Source organism: Carassius gibelio, chromosome A9 (assembly GCF_023724105.1).
Source record: "Carassius gibelio isolate Cgi1373 ecotype wild population from Czech Republic chromosome A9, carGib1.2-hapl.c, whole genome shotgun sequence".
NCBI classification, from domain to species: domain Eukaryota; kingdom Metazoa; phylum Chordata; class Actinopteri; order Cypriniformes; family Cyprinidae; genus Carassius; species Carassius gibelio.
In genome coordinates, this window is record NC_068379.1 from 22,258,561 (window position 1) to 22,282,727 (window position 24,167).

General features: G+C 37.2%; 1 protein-coding gene across 4 annotated transcripts in view; it reads right to left on the reverse strand.

The window, feature by feature from the left end:
* Window positions 1–24,167, reverse strand: part of LOC128019989 (neural cell adhesion molecule 2-like) — a 199,490-nt gene that overhangs the window by 18,992 nt on the left and 156,331 nt on the right. For all 4 annotated transcript variants that reach the window (XM_052606472.1, XM_052606471.1, XM_052606470.1 and 1 more), the window contains exons 6-11: window positions 23,256–23,373; window positions 21,194–21,354; window positions 16,063–16,208; window positions 5,805–5,955; window positions 3,445–3,632; window positions 2,234–2,330 (exon numbers count right to left, since the gene is read on the reverse strand). In XM_052606472.1, coding sequence (XP_052462432.1) covers window positions 2,234–2,330; window positions 3,445–3,632; window positions 5,805–5,955; window positions 16,063–16,208; window positions 21,194–21,354; window positions 23,256–23,373 — 861 coding nt within the window. The remainder of the gene's footprint in view (window positions 1–2,233; window positions 2,331–3,444; window positions 3,633–5,804; window positions 5,956–16,062; window positions 16,209–21,193; window positions 21,355–23,255; window positions 23,374–24,167) is intronic.

Here is a 24,167-nt window from a genome sequence, read left to right on the forward strand (position 1 = left end):
TTCCTACAGCTTAAAATCTGTGTAACAGTATCTCATGGCCAAAATCTGATAAATGAAAGTACTAGGGGTGTGGGATACACAGGGTTTTATGAATGGCATCTGTTTGAATAGTATTTCTTCAGAAGCATAGACAGTGCAGGCCCAATCAAAACAGGAGCACCAAGAATAGCTCATAGTCATCAGGTGACACAAACTGTGTTGTGGCCAATCTGATACAAAATCAGGTTCTACCCTGACTAAACCTCTCCTGCACGTCCTTTACAGTAGGTGGAATGGCATAGTTTCGGCATTCTTAGTCATCTTTCATGCTTGCTTTTTCTTGCCCTGCCAAGCCCTGCCATATAAATAACAAGTATCTGAGAACGGGAGAGCCGAGACCGCTGATGGAGAGATAAATAGTATATGAAACAGCGAGAGGCAGCAGAAAGACAGGGAGAAATAAAATCAGTGAGCATATTAGAAGATCATGGAGAGGAAGTGCCAGTGAGAGAGAAAGTAGGACATGAGTGAGATGTATGGAAAAAGATGCTAAAATGGACAGAAAAGAGAACTAATGCCACAGAATCCACTTTTGCCTGTGTGCTAGTATGAGGTATAAAAGAGGTTACAACAAAGACAAGCACATACACAATGAAGACTCACACATAGTCCTGTGTATATTTCCAATGTCAGATACCCCCACAGTCTGATTAATTTTCTGGCTTACGACTCAAGCAATGGATTATTGACAACAAAAGCAATCTGTTTTTGTGGCATTGTCTGCAAGCATCTGAGGGGTCAGAGGATCGACCAGACCAAGATGGTGTGCACAAGGAAAAAGCAAATTAAACAATGCACAGAATCAGTGCCTATCACTGTACCTGGTGAGAAAGAGGAGGAGCATGACCCAGAGTCAACCCAAAGTGTCCAGAAGCTCCAAACTCCACCTGCTGTACCTACTTTAGCAGACCACCAGAACTTCACTGAGTCTTATGGCCTGCCGCAAACAAGGGGGCTGAGTCGCCTCAGTTTGATGAGGATGTAGACATTGCCCTCAAAGTTTGATCAAAGGGGAAGGTGCATCAGTGACTCCAGAAGATTTGCACTTTGATCATTACCATCGGCCCTGAGCGATTTGGCACTTAACATCAAATTTCAGGACCACCCCAAAGACTGAATCGCTGTGAGATCGAGATCAGTCAGCCCAGGAAAGACCTGAAATCTCTAAAATAGCAGTTCAGCAAAGTGAGGGAGGAGGAAAGACCGGCCCTGATGGAGCCATCAAGAGGCAGAACCTCATCTCTGTACAGCGTGCTGAGTGGCACAGAAGAAGGGGAAGAGAAAGGGCTAGCAAACAAACTGCCTTCATAGTGAATCCCTTTGGTTTCACAAAACAGCTGCTAGGGTGGAAGCAAAGTGGAACCCTGATCTGTCTAGTAGAAGTAATTAACCAACACCTCAACAAAACTTACAGAGACAAAAGGAAGGAAAAAAGATCTGCCTCCCTGCAGAGAGCTGATTACACCACCTGAACCCACATCTAATTCAACACCAAAGTGCTCTCACTGGCAGAAGTCAGGAACACAATTAGAGCTGTGTGAGGCAGTGCAGCCCCGGGGCCCTCTCTGCTAAGTGTGGAAAGAAAGGTCTTTTTCAAGATACTCGCTAAACGACTGATGGAAGACCTCCTAAGGAATTTCTGTATTGACACCATGATGCAGAAGGGAGGAGTTCAAGGGGATGTCAGGCTGTGCAGAACACACCGGAATGGTCACCTAGTTGATCGGTGAGGCAAGGGAAAACCGATGAGATGTGATAGTCATTTGACTCCACCTGGCTGATGCTCAGGCCATATATTATGTCGTAGAGAAGAGCCAAGTGCTCATACGAGACTATTACAGCATCTTCAATTTGAAATTTAATGTTACATGGCTTTGTGTGCCATTTAGAAGGTGATTAGCTACACCTAAGTTTACAAGTCATTTTTAGGAGGGGGTGATACTTTTTCCAACTCAGTGATTCTGTTTTATTTAAAAAAACATTTTTTCTGACATGGAGGTGTTATATCTTTCAATTGGATGTTATAACTTCCATTAAAGTTATAACAAAGATTAAATACAGCTGGACAAAACAATAACCATGCCCATCTTTATTTCAGGCTGCAAATAAACAAAATGTGATTATTTCTACCCACTATATATACTGACAGACACATTAATCATGTGTATTAGATGAACCTGTGGTAAACACTCACCGGCCTGTGCTAGGATGAACTCCTGAAAACGCATCCCAATGTTGTTTCTGGCTGTACAGTTGTAACGGCCAAAATCTCTGTCTGACATTGGGGTAACCTAGGGACCATAGTTGTGTTAGTATGACCTTACACACAATTTTCTTGTTTCAAGTGCTTGTTTTTTTACACATCTAATGTCAGTTATTGTTATGTTGTTCATTTGACATTAATCTTGCTTAGTAAGAGTTTACAAGAAAAAAAAGGGCAAATCTGCTTGTACCACCACAGATAATACAAATTAATATCATTGCTATACCATGACAGTTTTTATCAATATTCTGAAATAAGGTTTATTTTTATATTTTAGTACTTTAAACTAAAAGAAAATGAATATTTTAAACTAAAGAAAAGTGGCTGAAATTTTAGTTTTATTTGTATATATTTTATCAGTTAATGTTAATTTCAAGTAATAAAAATTTAATGGTTTTAGTTTTGTTTTTAGCTTTAGCTATTAATTATGACCCTGCTCTGCAACCAGTAACTAATTTCCACATCTCCTTACTACCTCACTACATATGTATGTATTAGCAAAAGACTTTCACAGATTTTGCTCAAGACAAAACTGTACAAAACGGTTCTGTAATACATCTAGTTAGTTAGTATAGTTTTATTATTTACTTCTGTAATACTTGTATATAAATGGTATATTTTTAGTATAATTTATTTAGATTTTTTTTTGCCTTTTAAACAAATCTCATGGCAGCTTTGATGACACATTATTTTTTTTTTTATAAAATACCTTATAAGTAAATTAAATGGAATACAAAAAAATTAAATAAAAAAACATACAAGTACTAAAACTGTAATTACTATCCATATTTTTCTACATAAAACAATGTGGGGAATATCTTATGATGGTGTAGTGAAGTCATAATTTAAACAAAATTGTAATGAAATTAATATATTAAATTCATGGCTATGTTATGACATTATTGAATATTGTTTAGAGAAATATATTTTCAATTATAAATACACAAATAATTTAAAGATTTTAGTCCCATTCTGTAACTACTTGAATGCAACCAATGGGTTGAGGTCTGGATGTCATCAATGTCTAACTCTCCTGGCCCTCTAATCTAGTTGAGCAAACACAAAAAAAAGGAGTGAGAAAAAAAAAATAGGAGTGAGAAAAATGGTAATAACTGGAATAAGCAGTGGGTGGGTTACTGTACCTCGAGGAGCGATCTGCCGGGGGCACTGTGTACACGCATGTTTCCAGCACCCTCACTGGGGATGGTCAACTTTTCCCGTCTCCACAGCATTGTAGCTGAAGGGTTAGACATAACATCACAGCTGATGTTGACCGGGTTCCCTTCCCATGAGAAAAATATAGTGTGGTTGGTTTGGAACTTTGGTGCATCTGTGAAAGAACAGTAAAGGGGTGCTCAGTAATGGCACGCCAAGCTCTTCTAACAGTCATCCATCAAAAACGCATTCAAGATTAGCTGCCCAAAGTCTAAATGGAATTCTAGCCTGTACCATGCAGGTAAGAGCTTCCACATACACTTTATCATGGAGTTCACTTTCATATGGGTAAATTGAGCTTGTAATCAAACAAAATCTGATGCATGGCCACTTCTCACAGATTGCCTCTAATTTTTCAAAGCAACCCACATAAACTCAAACCCCCTCTACTCCCACAATCCAGTGGGTTGTGGAAGATTTCATTTGGCAGGATGTTAGAGAGAGGCAATGAGGCAGGGGGTGTGAGATAGAGAGTACTGTGGTATTGGGAAACGCTGCATTATATGTGATTTCTCAGTCTTACACCCACATACAGTACACACACACCGGCAGACACAAACATACAGTACATAGACACACAGAAACAGCACACACACAATCACAACCATTTTTTCCATTAAAAAGATTGATGCAGCCTACAGTGTCACATCGGTGACAGATTGAGACTGAATGAATGGGTATATTAGCAACCTTGCTAGATGGTCCGTTCCACTGCACCTCATAATGAGACATATATCTACCCTGCTGCTGCCACTGGTTCTAAGGATACAGAACTGTACATTGAATTTTAGGAAGTAGAATAAAATTAAATATTATTTGTTGTAAAAAAAAAAAATAGTATGCAATTCATTTTTTTTTATAATGAATGAATTCATTAATAATGAAAAATATTTTTATAGACAACAGTGAAACATTTAATTTCACATATTACGGAACTGTATTAAAAGCTGTTTTGACAGTATTGAACGTATTTCATATAAAAAAAGTTATTATTCTAAAAAAATATATAAATAATAATAATTAAACGAACAAACAAACCTCTCAGTGAATAAATAAGCTTAATTAATTCAGCTTAATGATAATTTATGAAATGTAATTCCTTAAAGGTCCCCTTCTTCGTGATCCCATGTTTTAAACTTTAGTTAGTGTGTAATGTTGTTGTTAGAGTATAAATAATATCTGTAAAATTCTAAAGCTCAAAGTTCAATGCCAAGCGAGATATTTTATTTAACAGAATTCGCCTACAAAAAACAACCCGTTTGGACTACAGCCCTCTAGTTCCTGCAGTAATGACGTCACTAAAACAGTTTTTTGACTAACCTCCGCCCACATGAATTCACAAAAAGGGGGGCGTGGTCTTGTTGCGCGGTCTTGTTGCGCTCCGACGAAGAAGAAGGAGGAAGAGCTGCGTTTGTGTTTGTCGCCATGTCGTTGAAACGCTGTTATTTTCATCTGAGTTCAATCATCTTTGTTTTGGCTTCCCAGGGACGCTGTACTTGGAGATTAATGGTTAAAATTTATTTTTAACTTGGTTCCCGAAAAATTATAACCTATGTGCAGCACATTTTCAGCACATTGCAGGACAGCTTGCTGAGGACAACTTCCTCAATCTCAATCAATTTAATGCCGGATTCGCACAAAGATTATTCCTGAAAGATGGAGCAGTTCCCTCTTTGTCTGGAGAAGGCGTTGTTTATGGACCACAACAGGTAAGTGAATTTTATTATTTAAGTTGGTGCGTTTAACAGTTTCTGTAACTTATTACACAAAGGGCAATGCTGTTTACCTTTGTTAACTAGGGCTGTGCAAAAAAACGAATGCAATTTTCATGCGCATCAGTAAAAATGCTCCTGTGATTATAAGTACATCTCCAGCACATGCTCCTGTCCACTTGCTTCTCAAAGCTAGTCCAATCGCGTTTTGAGGAGCGCCGCGCGCTCAGCTGCTGTCGAATCACAACACAGGAACCGCTGGCACAATAAGTACTTGTTACATATTTCTGAAGGAGGGACTTTATAGAACAAGGAAGTCATCAGCCCGTTTTTATGACAGTGAAAACAACAGTATACAGATAGGTGAATTGTGTAAAAAATACTGTGTTTTTTTTACACAGGAAACATGAACACATTTTATATTGCACACTGTAAACACAATCAAAGCTTCAAAAATGCACGAAAAACGGGAGCTTTAATTTCCTTTTCCTGTTGATCAAGTTCTAATCCCAATTAAGTTTACTGCAAGGTGCGGCCAATTTAATTAAATTTCCCGTAACATTTAGACCACTCACATTCAATATCCAGGAACATGCTCTTCTGATGTCCACCGATCCTGCTGAGAGCCTCACAGTCGAAACGTCCCCAGTCAGACAGCTTGACTCCAACAATAGTCAGCATGGATTCACCATAACGGCCTCGCACCTCCACACGACCGTCTGGACTCTGAAAAAAATAAATAAAATACAAATAAAATAAAAACCTTCACATGCTTCCATGTATTTGAAAAACAGATAAGCCCGATAATCACAGAGTCAAGGTTGTAGGATTATTAAGTATAAATTGACTCCTGAGGACATGTCTAAACGAGAACAGTTTTTAGAGGATTCATGGGACGGAAGGGTGCAGAGTGGCTTTTAACACACCTCAAGTGTTTCATCAACTTTTCTCACGTTTCTTATTTTAAATAAGTACAGCACCATTTCTAAATTTCTCCACACTGTCGTCCAACTTGTGAACATGGCTTTGGGAGTACAAGTGTTTAACAGTGGTATTTCTTAACACGTTAAAATTAAATGTAGTTCTTCCACAGGAACTAATATTCATGTTATGACTGCGTCATTTTCGGATCCCATTTCTCCTTAAAAATAAAGAACACAAAGCTATAAGACATGATAAAGAGATGGTATGAGAAAATCAATCCAAGATGGTAACTATACAAAAGTTTGGGGATTTATTTTTTTAATTTTTTTTTAAAGAAAGAAAGATTCAGCAAGGATGTGTTAATCCAAAGTGAGAGTGAAGACATTTATAATGTTACAACAGATTTATATGAAATAAATGTATTGTATTCATCAAAGAATCCTGAAAATAATGTATTGGGATTTTAACAATGATATTAAGCAGCACAATTATTGGTAATAATAAGAAATGTTTTTTGAGAACCAATTCAGCATGCTACAATGGTTTCTGAAGTATCATGTTATACTGAAGACTGTGGTAATGATGCTGAAAATTCAGCTCTGCCATTTGCCAAACTCTGTAGGACCTCAGTGAACAGACACAGATACTATATCGAATCACCACATTCTAAGAACAACCTAAAGTGTCCTCTCTCAACCATGTGCGAGTCGTAAAACTGAACTGTGGTCAGCTGTGGTCCCAATTGTCTCAAATATTTTCTGTCCCGCTTGGCTTATCTTTGCAAGAAACACAGGAAGAGTGTGAATTAGAAAACCACAGTTTGGGTCTGCAAGCACTTAGACAGAAATAACTGACTCCTGCATCTGAACCCGTTTAAGCAACAGAACTTCAGTGTTATCTTGCGACTGGCCTCAGCATAATTAAAAATCGAATAAACAACAGAACACAGAACACTGTATCTGGAAATGTTCCAGCAAAAGACATTTCTGGACCCCATGACTATTTAACACATAAATTAATAAAATGATAAAGACAAACAGACAGATTTACACTGACATTCCCCTCGGCTTGACGACTCACAGGATCGCCCCAGCATGACTTTCTTAACCTCAGGACTTTCCCCCACTTTTCCACCTCCTTTCACTACATTCCAAAAAAAGGCATGCTTCTCCTTTTACAGACAAAAGAACAAAGAACTTGCATGGACAATGTTCAAAAGACAATCATTTAAAAGTATAAAAAGGGCAATTATATTCACAAATAATATGTTTGATGTCTTGAATATGCTTCATGTGTTTCATGTAATCAATGGGGTTTAATAAATGTTTTATAACACTGTTTAGTAGATAAGGTTATTAACGCATATGCAAAGTGTCTGATATGTGGTGTCGAATGAAAGCTTGTTTTTTTTCCCAAGATGCTGATGTGAAGTAAAATTAGGTATAAACAGTGTCAGCTTTACGGTACTTTATAGAAATATTAACGAAAACTGCAAATATTTTTCTCCAGTGATAAATTAAAGCATCATTTTAATTTAGGCAAGAAGAGGAACCCTATGGGGCACAGCTAAGCCTTACAACAAGCTGATTGGAAGATCATGTCGTGGGATGACTTATTCAATAAGATCAAAACCCCAATGTCGGAGCAGATGCTTGCTTGCTCTCTCTCTCGATCTTTGGGTCTTTAGCCTTGATGACCACGCTACAAAGTGATCACACACTGTAACATCACACGAGCGAGACTTCAGAACTCAAACACTCCGTTGAAACTTCGTGACTGCCAGGAATCTTCAAAGTCTTGCAAACAAAGAAACTCTCACACTAATTTCTGAAGCTCCTACATAACCAGTCAACCAGGAAGGTTTTCCTAAAAGACGTCATCTGAACTACCAATCTGCAATTCTGTGATTCTCTCTTTGCTGGAGACGAGATAATGAGCAAAACTCCAACTTCTCTCAACTCAAACGCAAATAAACAAACAAAGCTTTATCTCTAGTTAAACTGGTGTGAATTGATCTAAAGCAGTAAAGATAAGACAAATCTCTGCTTTTGGGATTTTCTTGGTGTGATCTAAGAATGAATAACTTAAGTTACTAGACTTTGGGACTCCTCAGATCTCCATTAACTCTCATCCTTTTGAACTGTATGTTGTGTGTGTGTGTGTGTGTGTGTGTTTTCACTAGCGCTGTACCGTGTAATCTATAGAGTAGCTCAAATAAATTCTTGTTTCATTATAAGAATCATTTTCTGGTGTCGTGAATTTAAAGTTAAACTTTACCTGGATCTTTCTACCTAGCTCTTAGCTTATAAATTATCACAAGCATATACAGTATTAACCCTTGGCCAGGGAATAATACAAATATTCAAATCGGTAAAGTATAATGATGCTAACGTCTGTATATGAAATGAAAAGACCAAACATCAAACATCAAAACTTTAAAGTATATGTATTGTATATGAAAAGACCAATCACAACTAGAGTATGTGAGCGGAGTGGAGCATCAACAATTTCTCTTCCGTGCTCCGAGCATTTAATAATCACTCTGCTTCAGCTCCGCTCCGGGTTGACCATTTCCTGCTGCCGCTCCACTCCACGCTCACTGATATTAGAAACATTATCAGTTGTTACAGTTGAAACAGCTCCGCCTTTGCTTCGTGTCAAAAGTATTTCAGTATGTTTGAAATACCACAGTTTAACTTTTGTTGGTAACATATATTAAAAAATAAAAACAATTATAGGAGAGTTTCAAAGTGGCTTACTGGAACACTAGTGTGCAAATTTTTTCGGCAGTTATTTTACCTACGGAATAATGCATTTCTTACAGATTTCTACTCATTCGAAATTGGATACAGATGAATTAGCACTGTAAGCATTCATTTGTTTGAATGCATTATTGAGAGAGCGAATGATTGTGAATAAGTGTTGTATTAGTTGTTTAAATCATGCTTTCAGCTGAAAATATTCAGTATCTAGAAGGATCAAACATCCTTGAGAACTATAACTTACTGCTCATGTCCATATAGCAGTCAAAGTCTTTCTGATTTGAGTGATCCTTATCTATCATGCTGAATTCTTGCTTAAAATGCAATTACATTATAGGCTGTTTTCATGAATTACACTCGTGATGGAGCGGCGGAGGAGCACTCTTGGAGCAAGTGAAAAACACAACGCTCCAGCTTTTAAAAGATCCTCTCCTTGCTCCAGTAAAAATCACACTGCTCCACTCTCCGCTCCGCTCACATACTGTGGTCACAACAGACCACTCAGAGAAGAGTAGGCTTATGGAAAGGAGGAGGTTACGACCTTAAGCTCAGACTTTATTTGAACTAATCGTTTTGAAATCATTGAGAAATTATTCATTTATTGCTGATATTAAATGCATATTCTAAAAAAATTACAATGTTATTCGACCTTATAAGCATTTAAACCTGCACACAATATTAGGACACTCAAAAAAAAAAAAAAAACATGACCCACTCTTTAACCCTCAAGCAAACAAGTCAAGAAGACATCACACAGACCTTTTATTTTGTAGACCACAACACTGCTCAGATGTAAATCAACTTTTCAGATTTCCCATTGCCCTCTGAAGCATTCACTGCATGATAAGCAGAAGAGGGATGTTTGGCGGTGTCAGTTTTGATTAGTGAGAGTGAGCAGTAGTGTGGTTAATGAGAGGCAGTGCATGATGACAATTTTAAGGCCTGTCTTCCTGTCTCCACACCCCGCTCATCATCCAAGCTGACCAAAATTGCCCTCAGTCAGTCACTAATCTCCAAGCTCACGCTGACACATGCATCACAGCAGCCAGACCGATTTCCTATATGCTCCCTGCTGAAAGAAACCGGTCACACCAGCTTAAATGGATAATTCACCACCAAAAAAATTACAACTCTGCCATCATTTACTCGCCCTCATGTCATTCCAAACCTGTGGAACACAAAAGAAGATATTCTGAACAATGACTTTCAATGCAATCTCAATGAAAGGCTTTCAAGATGGAAAAGCATCATTAAAGTATCATAAAAGCAGCCCACATGATTTGTGAATTGTATTTCAAGTCCTTGGAAGCCATATAATAGCTTTGTGTGGGAATTCTTTTTTTTTTTTTTTTAATCAACACTAGATCAATGAGTCACAGGTCTTGAACTCAAGAACTGGATCGGTATGATTTGTGAACAAAGAGAGCAATTGATTGAAAAGATATGCTTCAAATGAATGATTATTTTATGAACAGACACTACTTTTTTTTTTTTACCAAGTCACCATTTCATTATGAAAACACCATGGAGGATTGGCTCGATGTCAAGATTTTCAGTGAATCAATTAAATCTTGGATTTTTTGTCACAGTAATCCACCAAACTGCTTCTGAAGACTCGGGATATAGTATACCAGTCATTTGGACAACTCGATGGAGACTGGAATTCTAGACCGATCCAATGGAATTGACCAGACTCATCATAAGAGTAGAGAAATCATCCAGAACTTTATGAAGGAGTTACAGATGGTAGATATTTGACGACATTATAATCCAATCGATATTACATACTCTTGTCATTCTAAAACATTTAATACATATTCTCGCTTGGACTACTTTACTTTCTGAGTTTGGCAGATTTGTTGCCTAATATGGGAGAATGTTCATATGATAGTATTACAATATCAGACCATGCTTCATGTAACATAAAATATACTCAAAGATTTATTGATAGACCCTCCTAGAAGGTGCTTACATCAAAAATGGCTCAAGGATGAATCTTTTGTTAAATATGTTGGGTATAAAATTGATGAATATTTTAGTATAAACACAACACAAACCACTGCACGTGTCAAATGGGATGCCTTTAAGGCCTGTATAAGGGGTTATTTAATTTCTTATACTTCAAAATCTAAAGAACTAGGCAAGAAAAGACAAAAAATAGAAGAAAAAATAAAGAATTTGGAGAAGCAGTTGTTTACAGATAAGAATTCACAAGCAGAAAAAGAGCTGCTGCTGTTAAAAGCACAGTATAATAAAGCTACTGCGGACAGGGCGGCCTCCAACATACTAAGGTTAAATCAGTCTTTTTATGAACGGGGGAGAAGTCTGGTAAGATTTGAGCATGGCAAATTAAACAATTGTAAGCACAAAAAAATAGAGATAAATAAAGAATTTAGAAATTATTATGAGAAACTTTATGATTCTCAGGGCCATACAGATCTAAACACACGAAAAAATTCTTAGACAAGTTAAACATACCTATTATTGCAGAAGACCTTGGCCAACATTTACACTGACATTAGTGAAGACGAAATAGTCAAAGTAATTGATCAAATAAGCACAGGTTAAAAAAAAAAAAAAAAGGCCCTGATGGGTTTCCAATCTGCTTTTTAAAAAAAATTAAGGGAAAGTTGGTAAACCCAATATTGGACATGTTACAGGAAGCTTTTTGTAAATGGTGACCTCCCTAACTCAATGGTCAGTGCATTAATTATCTTATTACCTAAGCCGGGGAAATCTAGGGATTAATGTGAGAATATGAGGCCAATAAGACTACTTAACTCAGATCTTAAGATAATCAGCAAATTACTAGCAACTCGTTTACAGGAAACCCTTCCATTGATCATCCACAGGGATCAACACATCTTTTTGATGTGTTAAGACACTTTGGATTTGGACCAAAAATTAGAAAATGGATACAGTTATTATATTTACATCCAACTGCAGATATAGTAGTAAATAAAAACGTGTCTATACCAATTTTAGTTAAATGGGGATGTCGGCAGGGGTGTCCGTTATCTCTGTTGCTCTACACTTTAGCAATGGAGCCCTTGGCTATAGCAGTACGGTCACACCTACCACATAACCGGGATCACAATTGGTCAGATAGAACACAGACTGTCGTTACATGCAGATGATGTAATTGTATTCCTTTCACAACTAAATTCATCTATTCCTGCTTTGTTAAAACTAATTGTGGAGTTTGGTCATATTTAAGGATATGTAATTAACAGATCAAAATCATCTATCTTGTTGCTAGATAAAGGAGAGAGAGAGAGAGAGAGAGCATCCACCCATAGTTGTCTCAAAATTTAAATCAGTTTCTAAATGTACTTATTTAGGAATACATATCCTTCCAAATTTACATTTAATTGTTCAGCATAATTATGAATCAATAAATAACGAAATTATAGTGTCAACAGATTATGGATTCTTCTTCCAATGTCTCGTATTGGTGGAATTAATATTTACAAAATTAATATACTTCCAAAACTGTTGTATGTTTTTCAGAATATTCTCTTGCCAGCCCCTGCTGACTGGTTTAAAACATATAAGAAACTGCTTCTTGATTTTATATGGTCAAACAAACGTGCTAGAATAAGACTGTCGTTACTCAATTTGCCCTACCATGAAGGAGGCTTGATGTGCACAAACTTAGTGTGGTACTACTGGGCAGCCCAGCTTAGATATATAGGGTACTATTTTAGCAAAACTGACGCCCCCCCAATGGACAGGAATGGAAAGTAAAATTTTGAGCCCGCCGTTACCTTTGTACCTTTTATCTTATATAGAAGCTGATTTGATGAAGAAAACTAAAAATCCAATAGTTAAAATCATGGTTAAGGTGTGGTATAATGTTAAAAGATATATTAAAGAGCCAGTTATTTTATCACGGCTAATCCCAATTCTGGGAAATCAGAACTTCTCCCCAGGGAGAGCCGATGCAGTGTTTAAGCAATGGGCTTTAAATGGATTAGAGAAAATTCAAGACCTATAACCAACAGACTCAGACAACATGATGTCATTTGACATACTTAGACACAAATTCAACATTCAAAGGGAATATTTTTTCAAGTATCTCCAACTTAGAAGTTATATAGGAACAAAACATAGCAATTTATGGAAACCATCCAAATCTAAGTTAGAAGAAATGATAAGTGAAAATAGCTTTAAAAGGGGAACAATCTCACAACTTTATAAACTGCTGATATCACACTCCCCAGATAATTCAACCTTAAAATTAGAAGCCTGGAAAAAAGATATGCAAATTAATGGACAGTATCTCTATAGGAGTGGGAATTGTCTTGTAGTAAAGCACATAAGCAAACTATAAACTCTAGGTTGAGATTATTACAATACAAGTGGCTTATGCGTGTTTATGTCACTCCTGCTAAATTAAACCAATACAATCCAAATATCCCAGACATATGTACAAAGTGTGGAGATGAAAAGGGTACATTGTTCCATTGTTTTTGGGAATGAAGAGAAATCAGGACATTTTGCAATAAAGCAAACTGTGAAGGATATTATTTCTAAAGACCATCCTCTGGAACCTTCTTTTATAATTTTAGGCTTATATCCCAAGCACAGAGGATATACAAAAAGCAAGAAGCTGTTCATTGATATATGTTTATTAAAAGCTAAAATTTTGATTGCACTGCACTGGAAAAACATAAGACGACCAAGTATTGGACAGTGTGTTAAGCAGATGTTGGCTACTCTTCCATTGGAACGCATCACATACTTGCTAAAAGGAAAAAAAAACTTGTTTGAAAGTATTTGGAGACCTTTCATGCTTTTTGCTGAAGGCACAGACTTAACAGAAGATCAAGAGGATGATGCTCATGAATTATCTTACAGTCAGTGATCTGCTTGTTGCGAGATGGTTAGTCTCTGTTAACTTGTGTCAAAGTACATTATGGATATAACATTTTATATATGATAACATTGTATTTTGTGTCTGAGAGGTGGTTTTGTCTAAAAAGACAAATAAACATATTGATGGAAAAAAAGTAAACCAGTTCACACAATCTCAGACCAGACCATAAATTAACATGGACCAAGAACAACCAAGAAACCATATAAAAACCATGTCTTTTTAAGTGTTTAATTTTTTTTTTCTGCATGTAGACACCTCCAAAGTGAGTCATGTCACATACTAGGCTGTTAATTGGCCCCCCATTGACATGCTAAAGCGTAAAAAAAAACTCTCTCCACACAACAATTTGTTCCAGTGATTGGTGTCCATTTTGAACTATTACTTTAACCGTTCAGCGGAGAGAAGAGGCTCCCAGATCAATTGTATGCAACTTTTGAATTCAGAGCACAGGTTCGGTCCCAGTCCCTGTGTAATTGTAGAAGACTAACTCCCCTACCTTACCTCCACATCCCCACACCTCCGAAAGAGCAGCTTAAATCAAACTCATTTTGTTCATATTGAGTGGTGGCAAACGTCGCTGCTCTTCTACACCTTTGTATGAATCCTCTTTCATTTCCCAGCCATGCAGGCTATTCTAATCGCTATCTGAGCAGCTCTCGCTAGATTAACTGTGATGGGGAGTCTTTTCACAGATCCTCCCTGGAGTCAGGCTCCGTTTGCCTCTATTGTTGATGCCAACAACCCACCTTTCACTGAATTCTAATGATCTTTGACAGTTTCTGTTCCCATCATCTTTCCCGCCTGGCCACTGCAATCGCATTTGCCATTCTGCTGTTCGCATTCCCATTCAGCACAGGCATAGAGCATTCTGGTAGGAAATGTAAAGCATTACTGGAGCACAGAAAGCCTTCATCAGCCATCAACCAGTACATAGACTGAGCGTGCCTCAGGGCTGTGTCTCTGTGTGCTACTCTATTATATCTTCTAATGTCCATGACTATGATTGTGGGCGTGAGCAAAGGCCGAACGTAACACATATCTGGCAGTTAATGTGCTGGTAAAATGCTACACTGTTTACTTGACTGAGAGGAAATGGTGGTTAAAATAACCTGCAAAAATAATACATTAACAAACAACAAAGTTGTATATCTACCAAAGATTACTGGAGTACATTTTACAGGAAAAATACTATTACAGTCTTTCCACCTCAAAATTTCATGTTTAATTCAGGGCGTTACTTGCTGATTTTTTTTGTAAATATTATTATTATCTCCAAAATATATATATATATATAGTATATATTTATAACACAAAGACTACCATTAAAAAGTTCAGTGTTAGTATATAAAAAAGCTGTTCTTTTGAACTTTCTATTTAAATAATTCTGAAAATGATGCGTCACAGTTTTCATCACTGATGACATTAAGAAATATCTGAATGTTTTCTGAAGGAACTGGAGTAACAGCTGCTGAAAATTCAGCTTTGCAATCACATTCAAATATATTATGTATAAAAAATAATCACCGTTTTTTTTGCTTTGCAGCCTGAAATGAAGACGGACACAATTTTTTATTTCATCCAGCTGTATTTACAGTGCAACTTATAACATCCAAGTGAAAGATATAACATAAAAAAAAAACAAAAAAAAAAAACAAGGAGTTGGAAAAAGGATCACCCCCTTGTGTCAGTATTTTGTTAAACCAACCTTTTGTTTTAATTACAGCCTTTAGTCAGTTGGGATCTGTCTTAACTAACTTTGCACATTTAGACTCATCTGTGTTAGACAATATTTGTCCACTCTTCTTTACAGAATTGCTCAAATTCTGTTAAATTTGATGGTGACCGTTTGAGGACTGCATCCTACAAGTCAATCCACGGATATTCATGGGGTTTAAGTCTGGGCTCTGACTATAGGCCATGCAAGGACATTCACCTTTTTCTCTGTCAATCACTGTGTGCTCAGTTTTGCTGTGTGCTTTGGCTCATTGTCAACTTTCTTACCACTGACTATGACTTTGATTTTCCTCAAGAGTTTAACATGTGTCTGTCTTCATTTCAGGCTGCAAAGCAACTAAATGTGATAACTTTAGAGTGGGGGTTGGGGGGGGGGTCTTTTAAATACCCACAGCATATCAAAATATATAGTTATTTCAAATATTAATAATATTTCACAACATTATCAAATAAATGCAGCCTTTGTGAGCATTTTTGAACAGATTTTTTTCTTTTTTATAAAAAACAATATTTACTCCAAGAATAATATTGTACCTTATCTCCATCTGAAAAGCTGTGCCCATCACTAGCTCTCCTCCAGGAGATTTCAGGCAAAGGCTCACCCTCAGCCTTGCAGGAGATCATAGCAGCACTGCCCTCCACAGCCGTCACGTTCCTTAGCTTAGTAATGTGGGGCTGGACTGCAAGAGAGGACAAAGGATTGTGACAAAGACAAAAGAGAAACATACAGAACTGGAAAAAACAACCAAGCTTAGATGACAATAATCTCATGATACTCATCACTGAAAGCCTTGATGCAACCCAATAGAAATACAGTAGCTGCAAAGTATGTAAACCTTTTTATTTCAAGAATAAAGGCATAGAATGTACCACAATTTTTCACATCATCTATAGTGATGACACTCCGACATATTCTACTACTCAATATAGAGTTCTCTTTGGGTGTACAAATTGCACATGGGTAACAAATCAGGAAATATCAGACTGAACTTTGCATCAACAACATCATTCTGGTCTGACAATCAAAAATATTGTGCACCCAGCTGGAAGAGAAAACAACAGAAGATTGCAGAAAAGGTCAGCATTTGGCTGTGTGGAGTTTAGGAAAAGAAACAGCACATTGACAAACGCAACACATCTATTGCTATCTGAATCTAACAGGCTCCCACTGGTAAATAAACATTACTACACTGCAGGGGTTGTGTGGCACAGGAATACTTAAGATTCTCATCATAAATCTGTGCTAAGGCTTGTGTTATGTAGTAACGCTCATTAGTAGAGTAACTGATGTATAACAGCGGCAGCCTTCAAGCATCGAGGTGACACCATTGCAGCGCTTAACCTGATAAATATACATTTAAAAAATGTTTTCCCACGGGGTGCACAATAATGGCAAATAAATAAAGAACAGAACAGTAGAACAGTAAGAAAAAATCTTATGAGCATAATCACTTTCTCTTGCTATGCTGACATTAGGGATCGAATCAACTATCTAGGAAATTAGCATAATCCTAATGATAAAGACTGATTTGCATTCAGATGTTCTTCAGGAACTACATGATTCATTCATCCATGCAAACAGATGCCTAAAATCCACTTTTTAAAACTTCTTTAACATTCATTTGTAAACAGACAGCAAATGCATCCCATGATTTATAGAATGTCAAAGAGTTTCATTATACGCTTTGAACAATAATCATTTTTTAAGAAGATTACCAAAATACCGCTAGGAAAAACCCACAAATACATCAGTAAATGGCAAAACAGTGATGAGAAAAAGTGTGATGAGATAATCCAGCTCTAGAACCTTGGGATGCCAATCATTAAAACCAAAAACAAGTTTTATGAGCATGCAGGTAACAGAAGATACTGTACGTGCCTAGCTGAGTGGAACTCCCATCAGCCCTGTCTCTGTTGGCTGTCAGGGGTCATAAAGGAAAGTTACAACTCGGATTCCCACCACACTTTGCAAAACAGAACTCCCATCCAATAACGGAGGCTCATTTAAATGAGCTGCTTTGAAGAATACCATTTGCTTGCACATGGAAAGGATTCTGATGACTACAGAATAAATCTCCATACATTTACATGAGCAGACAAAGTGCTATCTGAATGATCTTTGAAAATTTTGGCAGCTTCATGAAAATCGAAATTCCTTGCCATAAAGAATGTGTCACCCATTCTCATCTGTTTATGGATGAAAATCATGTCTCATGGTCAGACTGGAGAGAGAGAAGCTCAGGGATGTACCTGTCAATCACCTTTTAAAACATAAGGGTTCTTGTTGCACTATCCATAAGGAAGATCGAAAGGGTTTATTTACTGCAGTTTAAAATTCAACCATAACCTAAACCAGGGTTCAGAAACCTAATAGTTTCATACACATAAATGGGTAATCATGGCATTTTAACTCATGAAATGAGTTCTATGTCATCCCCGGAGGTAAAGGTTGACACATATGCCAGTTTTCACATCTGGATAGCTCACAGGGTCAAAACAACTTGACCTCTGATATTTACTACTCTCCCCTGACAGTATTTCTCAGAGCGCTTTTTTTGTATAAAATTGTGTACAATACATGTACAGGGCCTACTCATTGGCAAAATTCTGTAGCAGAGCATTATCATTACATTATCAAGTTTTGTGTATACTCCATGTTGCTGTTGCTGTAAACTCAACTCCTTGACACAAATACAGTAGAACCATAACTTCTGTAAAAAAAAAAAAAAAAATTCCAGTAGCTCAGAAAAACTTGATGTTGTAACAGAAACAAACGATTCTCTCTTTTCTATCAATTTAGATACGGTTGCTCCCTTTCACTAAAAGAAGAAAAACTTATTTCACTAAAACTAGAGGTATTTTGTATTGAATGGGGGGAAACTACTTCTACTTATAGAAAAGCACTAAAATGGCATATATCTGCTTACTTTTTCATCTCTTTTTGAAAAAACAAACACATCGCTAGGCATTTATTCAATACAGTGGTTAATTTAGTGAGAAATAAAGCATCAACAGGTACAGGCATTTACCAACAGCACAGCAGTAATAAACTTCTTTACTAAAGAATAAACTTCTTTACCAGTGTGGGTGTTTATATATGAATGTATCTTTGAAGGGAACTGACTGTCTTTAGAAAAGTTTCAACACCATTTTCATTTAATCTTTCCTATAAAGGTTGATAAAGTTGCATTTATAAGCGGAATGCTGCTTTGATTACAGCTGTTACTGAGGAATTGCTATTTCTGCTGCTCCTAAAATGCCTCCTGCTGGCAGAGAATGAATTAGCATTTTCAATAACCCCATCTTCTGGTTTATTTATATATTTCCTCAGGGGGGAGTGCCACCACACAAAGGGTGAAAGTCTGTGGGAAACACTGTAATATCATTAGGATATGTCCCCAAATCAATCAAACTGGCTGTTAAGCCTCTCATTAAGAAGCACATTTTCATCCTAGAGAATTAGTTAATTACGGTCTGATCTCAAATCTCCATTTTCTGTAAAATATACTAGACAAAGCAGTATCCTTTCAGCTATATTCTTTCTTAGGAAGAAAAAAAAATCTTTGAGGATTTCTAGTCAGGATTTAGCTCTCATCAGAGTTACAAATGACCTGCCCTTAACATCTGATCGTGGTTGTATTTCACTATTAGTGCTACTGGAGCACTTCGTTTGACACTATTGACCACAACATTCTTTTGAGTAGACTACAAAATCATGTTGGCATTAGCGGAACTGCATTGTCATGCTTCAAATCTTACTTATCTGACCGTCATCAATTCATAGCAGTATGAAGAGGTATCATATCAGTCACAAGTACAGTATGGAGAACCACGAGGCTCAGTACTATGACCGCTGTTTTTCACGCTTGTTAACCTTGGGAGATATCGTCAGGAAGCATGGTGTTAGTTTTCACTGTTATGCTGATAATACTCAACTCTCTATTTTTATGCAGCCCGACAATACATAAAAATTTGCCAAACTAAAAGAAAATGTCACACTACTGTGCCAAAGAACGGACAGGCAGAAGAGATAGCAAACACAGAGGCTTTTATAATTCACGGACAGGTAGGCTATAATCCAAACAGGGCAGGTTGGTGACACAAATTATTGACGTTTGTGCAGCCGTAGCAGGGAAGATGGAGGATGGCTCATGAGAGGAAATAAGAGAAGGAGGCTGATTGGGAGTTCATGACAGTCTGGGAGTTCTGGTATGCTGTCCCCACACATCAAATGCTGACACCCATAACAGAGAGTGCCACTGACAGGGGAATGACCTCCATGATTGTGGCAGGTCAATTAGATAGTTCCAGGCAGACAAACAGTTTAAAACAGACCTCCATGGACGTTTCAGGACAGACTGGGAGTTCATAAATGGCCTCCTTGGCCGTAACAGGACAGGAACAAATTTCTGAAGATGATGGAAGACTGGGGATAACTGAATAAAAGTCTATTAAATCCTGAGTCCTGCCTCAGCTCACTCACAGCAGTGGTACAGTGGGCAGGGCTTACCTCTACCACCTTGCTCTTAACTGTTTCATCCACCATCGTGCGAATTGTTACCGGCTCTCGCACCTGGTCAGATAATCAGTGAGGTTCTGGCTAGGGGGTGATCCTCAGCTCTAATGCTTTTTCTTGCAGTGGCTCGTTGGTCGCAACGGGCTTTGGCTATCCATCTTTAGTGGGCTCTAGCTGATGCTCCATGCAGTGGGGTGATGGTTGGCTGGGCTCTTGGTCCAGATTGGGGCTGGTGTTGTTGTCAGCTGGTCCAGCGGTCAGGGGCGAACCGCATGATACCAGCACCAACTCCACGTAGTCCATGAAGCTCCCCTCGATGGCTCTCCCCTAGACTGCAGTTGTGTGGCTGTTTTTTTGCTCAGGTTACAGAAACAAGAACAAGCAGTTCTAGGATCTAGAATAACAAAATCAACTGCAGGTGGTAGAGGAATAAACTACTTTTTTATATATATAAAATAGAAACAATTATATGAAATGTAAACAAACAAACAAACAAAAAAAAATCACAATATTACAGTTTTTACATAATAAATATGGCCTTGGTGAGAGACTTATTTTAAACATATTGAAAAAAATCTTACAGACTTCAAACATTTAAATAGTAGTGTATGTTCCAATTTATTTCTTATTTATTTTCCTTTTGTATTTATTTTAGGAATGTGCTCATTACCCAGGATTCGCTCTGCATGCAAATTTTATTACATAGCTCTAATTGTATGTTCCCTGACAATTTCAAAATGTAAACACACTTTTCCCGAGGTTTTTATAATGAGCTGATTTTTCATAATTTGCTTTTTTGCTGCATGTAAACGTACTCAATGACCCACAACTACAATTATCACCACATGACACAAAACTCAAAGGAAGCAACAAACACAACAACACAAGTGCAAAATAGGCAGTAACAGTCAACAATAAGGCTTTAATTAGAATGATTTATTCATGCCATCACAACAACTTATTCTGTGTGATGTCACATAATTCTGGCAATGTCTGGCCTTTTCCTTTCATTACATACAGTATTAGTTTGTGGCTTGAGATTTTCAAACAGTGTATAAAATTGTTAGGGCAGTTCAAAATTTGAACTATAATTCAACAAGACAGCAAAGTAAGAAGAGTTACGTCACTCAATAAAAAATGTGTCCTCACCAAAAACCTTGAGAAACAGTTCGTGCTCAACTTCTCCTGCCTTGTTAGAGGCTTTGCAGGTGTAGGAGCCCCCGTCGTCCTGCTGAATGTTTCGAACTGTGAGCGTCGTTCCTCGCGCTCTCATTACATACCGCTCCGATTCCTGGAGCTGCGATCCCTTCCTGACAAACCACACATATGCAACACATATCAGTTGAACAAAGCCTAAATTCTCTGTGGTATTATTCATTATTGCAAGAAGAAAATCTCCCTGACCAGCCAATCAAAAAATATGAAACATAATGCAAATGTAGGAAGCGAAAGAAATGCCAGGTGATGGGTTATTAATAATAGATCGAGATACAACATTTGAGAATATTCTGTTACATACAATATACATACCATAGAGGTATGCTGTCTACGTTGGGACAGAATAATGAAATATTTTTGGAAAAGATTACAGCGCAGCTTCAGACTGTCATAAAGTTAGGAGAGGAATGAACGGAAATGAAATCTATTTAAAGCAGAGAGACCTGTGTGGCTACAGGAAATGGGGAGAAAGGAATCAAATCACGCTCTCTCTGGCAATACAGACAGAGTCAACAGAGAGACAAACAGACGGATGTGCCATTCCAGTAGCTGCTTACAACAAAACTATTGAAATCGAGCAGATGATTCTCAGCCAAAGGACATGACAACACATTAACTGTAGTGACACTAATTGTACACAAGTCTCACTGCTGCAACCAAGTGCAGTGCTCAAGGGAACAATGATAATCCAGCAGGTCTGTGATTCCAGTCTCCTGGTTGTACCTTATTGGAATTGACTCTAAAATGTATAGGTGCTAGCAGCCAATCAGGACGGAGCAGATTATAATGTCAATCAGTCAATCATCCATCAATCATTCTGTTGTTCTACCTATCATTCATCCATCCATCCATCCGTTGACTGTTCAATCCATCCATCCATCTTTTACAAATTTAAAATATAATTACACAATGTGAAATGGTAGTTGACTAATTAATCGACCGCTTTTAACATTAAAAAGGGTAAAAATGTACATATGACTTTTTAATTTTACCATTAAAGCACCTTTGTTGTGTAAAAAAATCTCTACATGTGTAGTAATTAAAAATGCATTTAAAATAAAATAAAATTGGGTCACTTGATAAGGGGAAATTAATAATTGAGTAAATTAATAATAATAATAATAATAGTAATAAAAATAGTAAAATTATTTACCTTAGCTTACCTTTACCTAGCTGTGTTTATAGTAAATCCTTTCATGTCAATAGGGCATGTTAACATTTGACATTTTTCTACATTTTTGATAAGTGAATGCCTGCAACATTCCTCGCTGTTCAAAAGACGTGGTTAGGCAGCATTAAGAAGATGGCAATTTTTTATGGCAGAATACACTTTACTTCCCCCACGGTCATTTTTTTTTTGTTTTGTTTTTTGGCAGCAGCACACATACAAAATTAAATGAAACTATCAGGTTTCAGCAGACGTAATGTAATTGGCGGAGCTTTTGTCATGTTTCAGTGTATCAGTGAGTGGTTTGGTTAGGCTCCTTCATTAAAGGTCAATGTGTGAGAATGCTCGGCAGGGATCGTTTTCATCTTGTTCATTCTCATCCGAGGCGGAAGTAATTACAATGATTGAGAGCCTGTAATCAATGCTTTGGGCTGCTGTCACTCAAGTCCCACACATTAAGGATGGAATAAACGTGAAAATTCCCTTTTATCACAGATCTTTTTGGCTGCACTACCATCTTTCCTGTTCCTCAATTACTACTGCTTATTTTTTGCGTAACACCTTAACTCATCAAAACTTTTGATTTCCGATGGGAATTTTTTATTTTTTTTATTTATTGTATTTTTTATTATTTTATTATTACTTAAAATTAAATAAATATAAAACATAAATAATATTTAAATAATATGATTTTCTGAATAATAAAAAGCATTATAAGTGCACTTGAAAGCATTATATACACAAAAAGTGGCTTTAGACATCTGTATATTTCCATAAAATTGAACATGACACTCTGTGTTTTCAGCAATGGTGAGTTTGACATACCTGTGCCAAGTAACATCAGGTTCAGGTGAGCCGTAGGCCCGACAGGTGAAGGTCACAGATTCTCCATAGTCTGCAGTAGCATTAAAAGACTGCTGTGGCACAGAGACGATGGGCGGAACTGTTCGAGAAAGAAAAATATTGTATAAGGTCTCTGTGACTTTTGAATTATACAAATACAAAAAACCTTCAAATTATTTTTAATGTGAAGTCTCTTGAAAGTTTTCATCTTATTTCTCAAATGTCTCAACAAATACTTATTCACATCCATTCAAACGCCATCAACATGTTCTCACGTCCCGGGAAATGGTGGTTGACAGCATGTGGCAACCATTGAGCTAAATTAACGCTCAGATGGTGTTTTCATGAGATCCAAGATTTAACTTTTAACTTTCACTGTACAAATTCTGCTCATGCTGAAAATGTTTTAGAATGTATGACAACCAAATGCTGTATTATCCTGTAATGTAGTGAGTTTTACAGGGCAGTTGATAGAACTAACTCCTTATTCACTCACCTTCATCCCCTGTGCATACAGATCATCAACAAGGTGAACACACTCAAAATGCCCCCTCACAAGCCAAAAAAAGAATGAATAAATACATCAGCCACCCATTGTGTCTGAATCAATATGTCCAGAGCAGTCCACTTAATTATATAGTGAAAGGTGAATGGAGAAAACTATGGGGTCACACAATAGGTCAACCTAGATGTCCTCAAAAAAACTTCCACTAACAATCTCACACATTTTTATTCACAGTTTATATCCCCCCCAAAAAAAATCGAATTTGAAAGATTTACATTTGATTTACATTTGAAAGAGTCTTTAAAGCGCTATTTGTGAACTCCAAGGTCAGGCTGACAGCGATTTTCATTGGCACAGTCTATTATGGGAATTGTGCGATTATTTGAGTG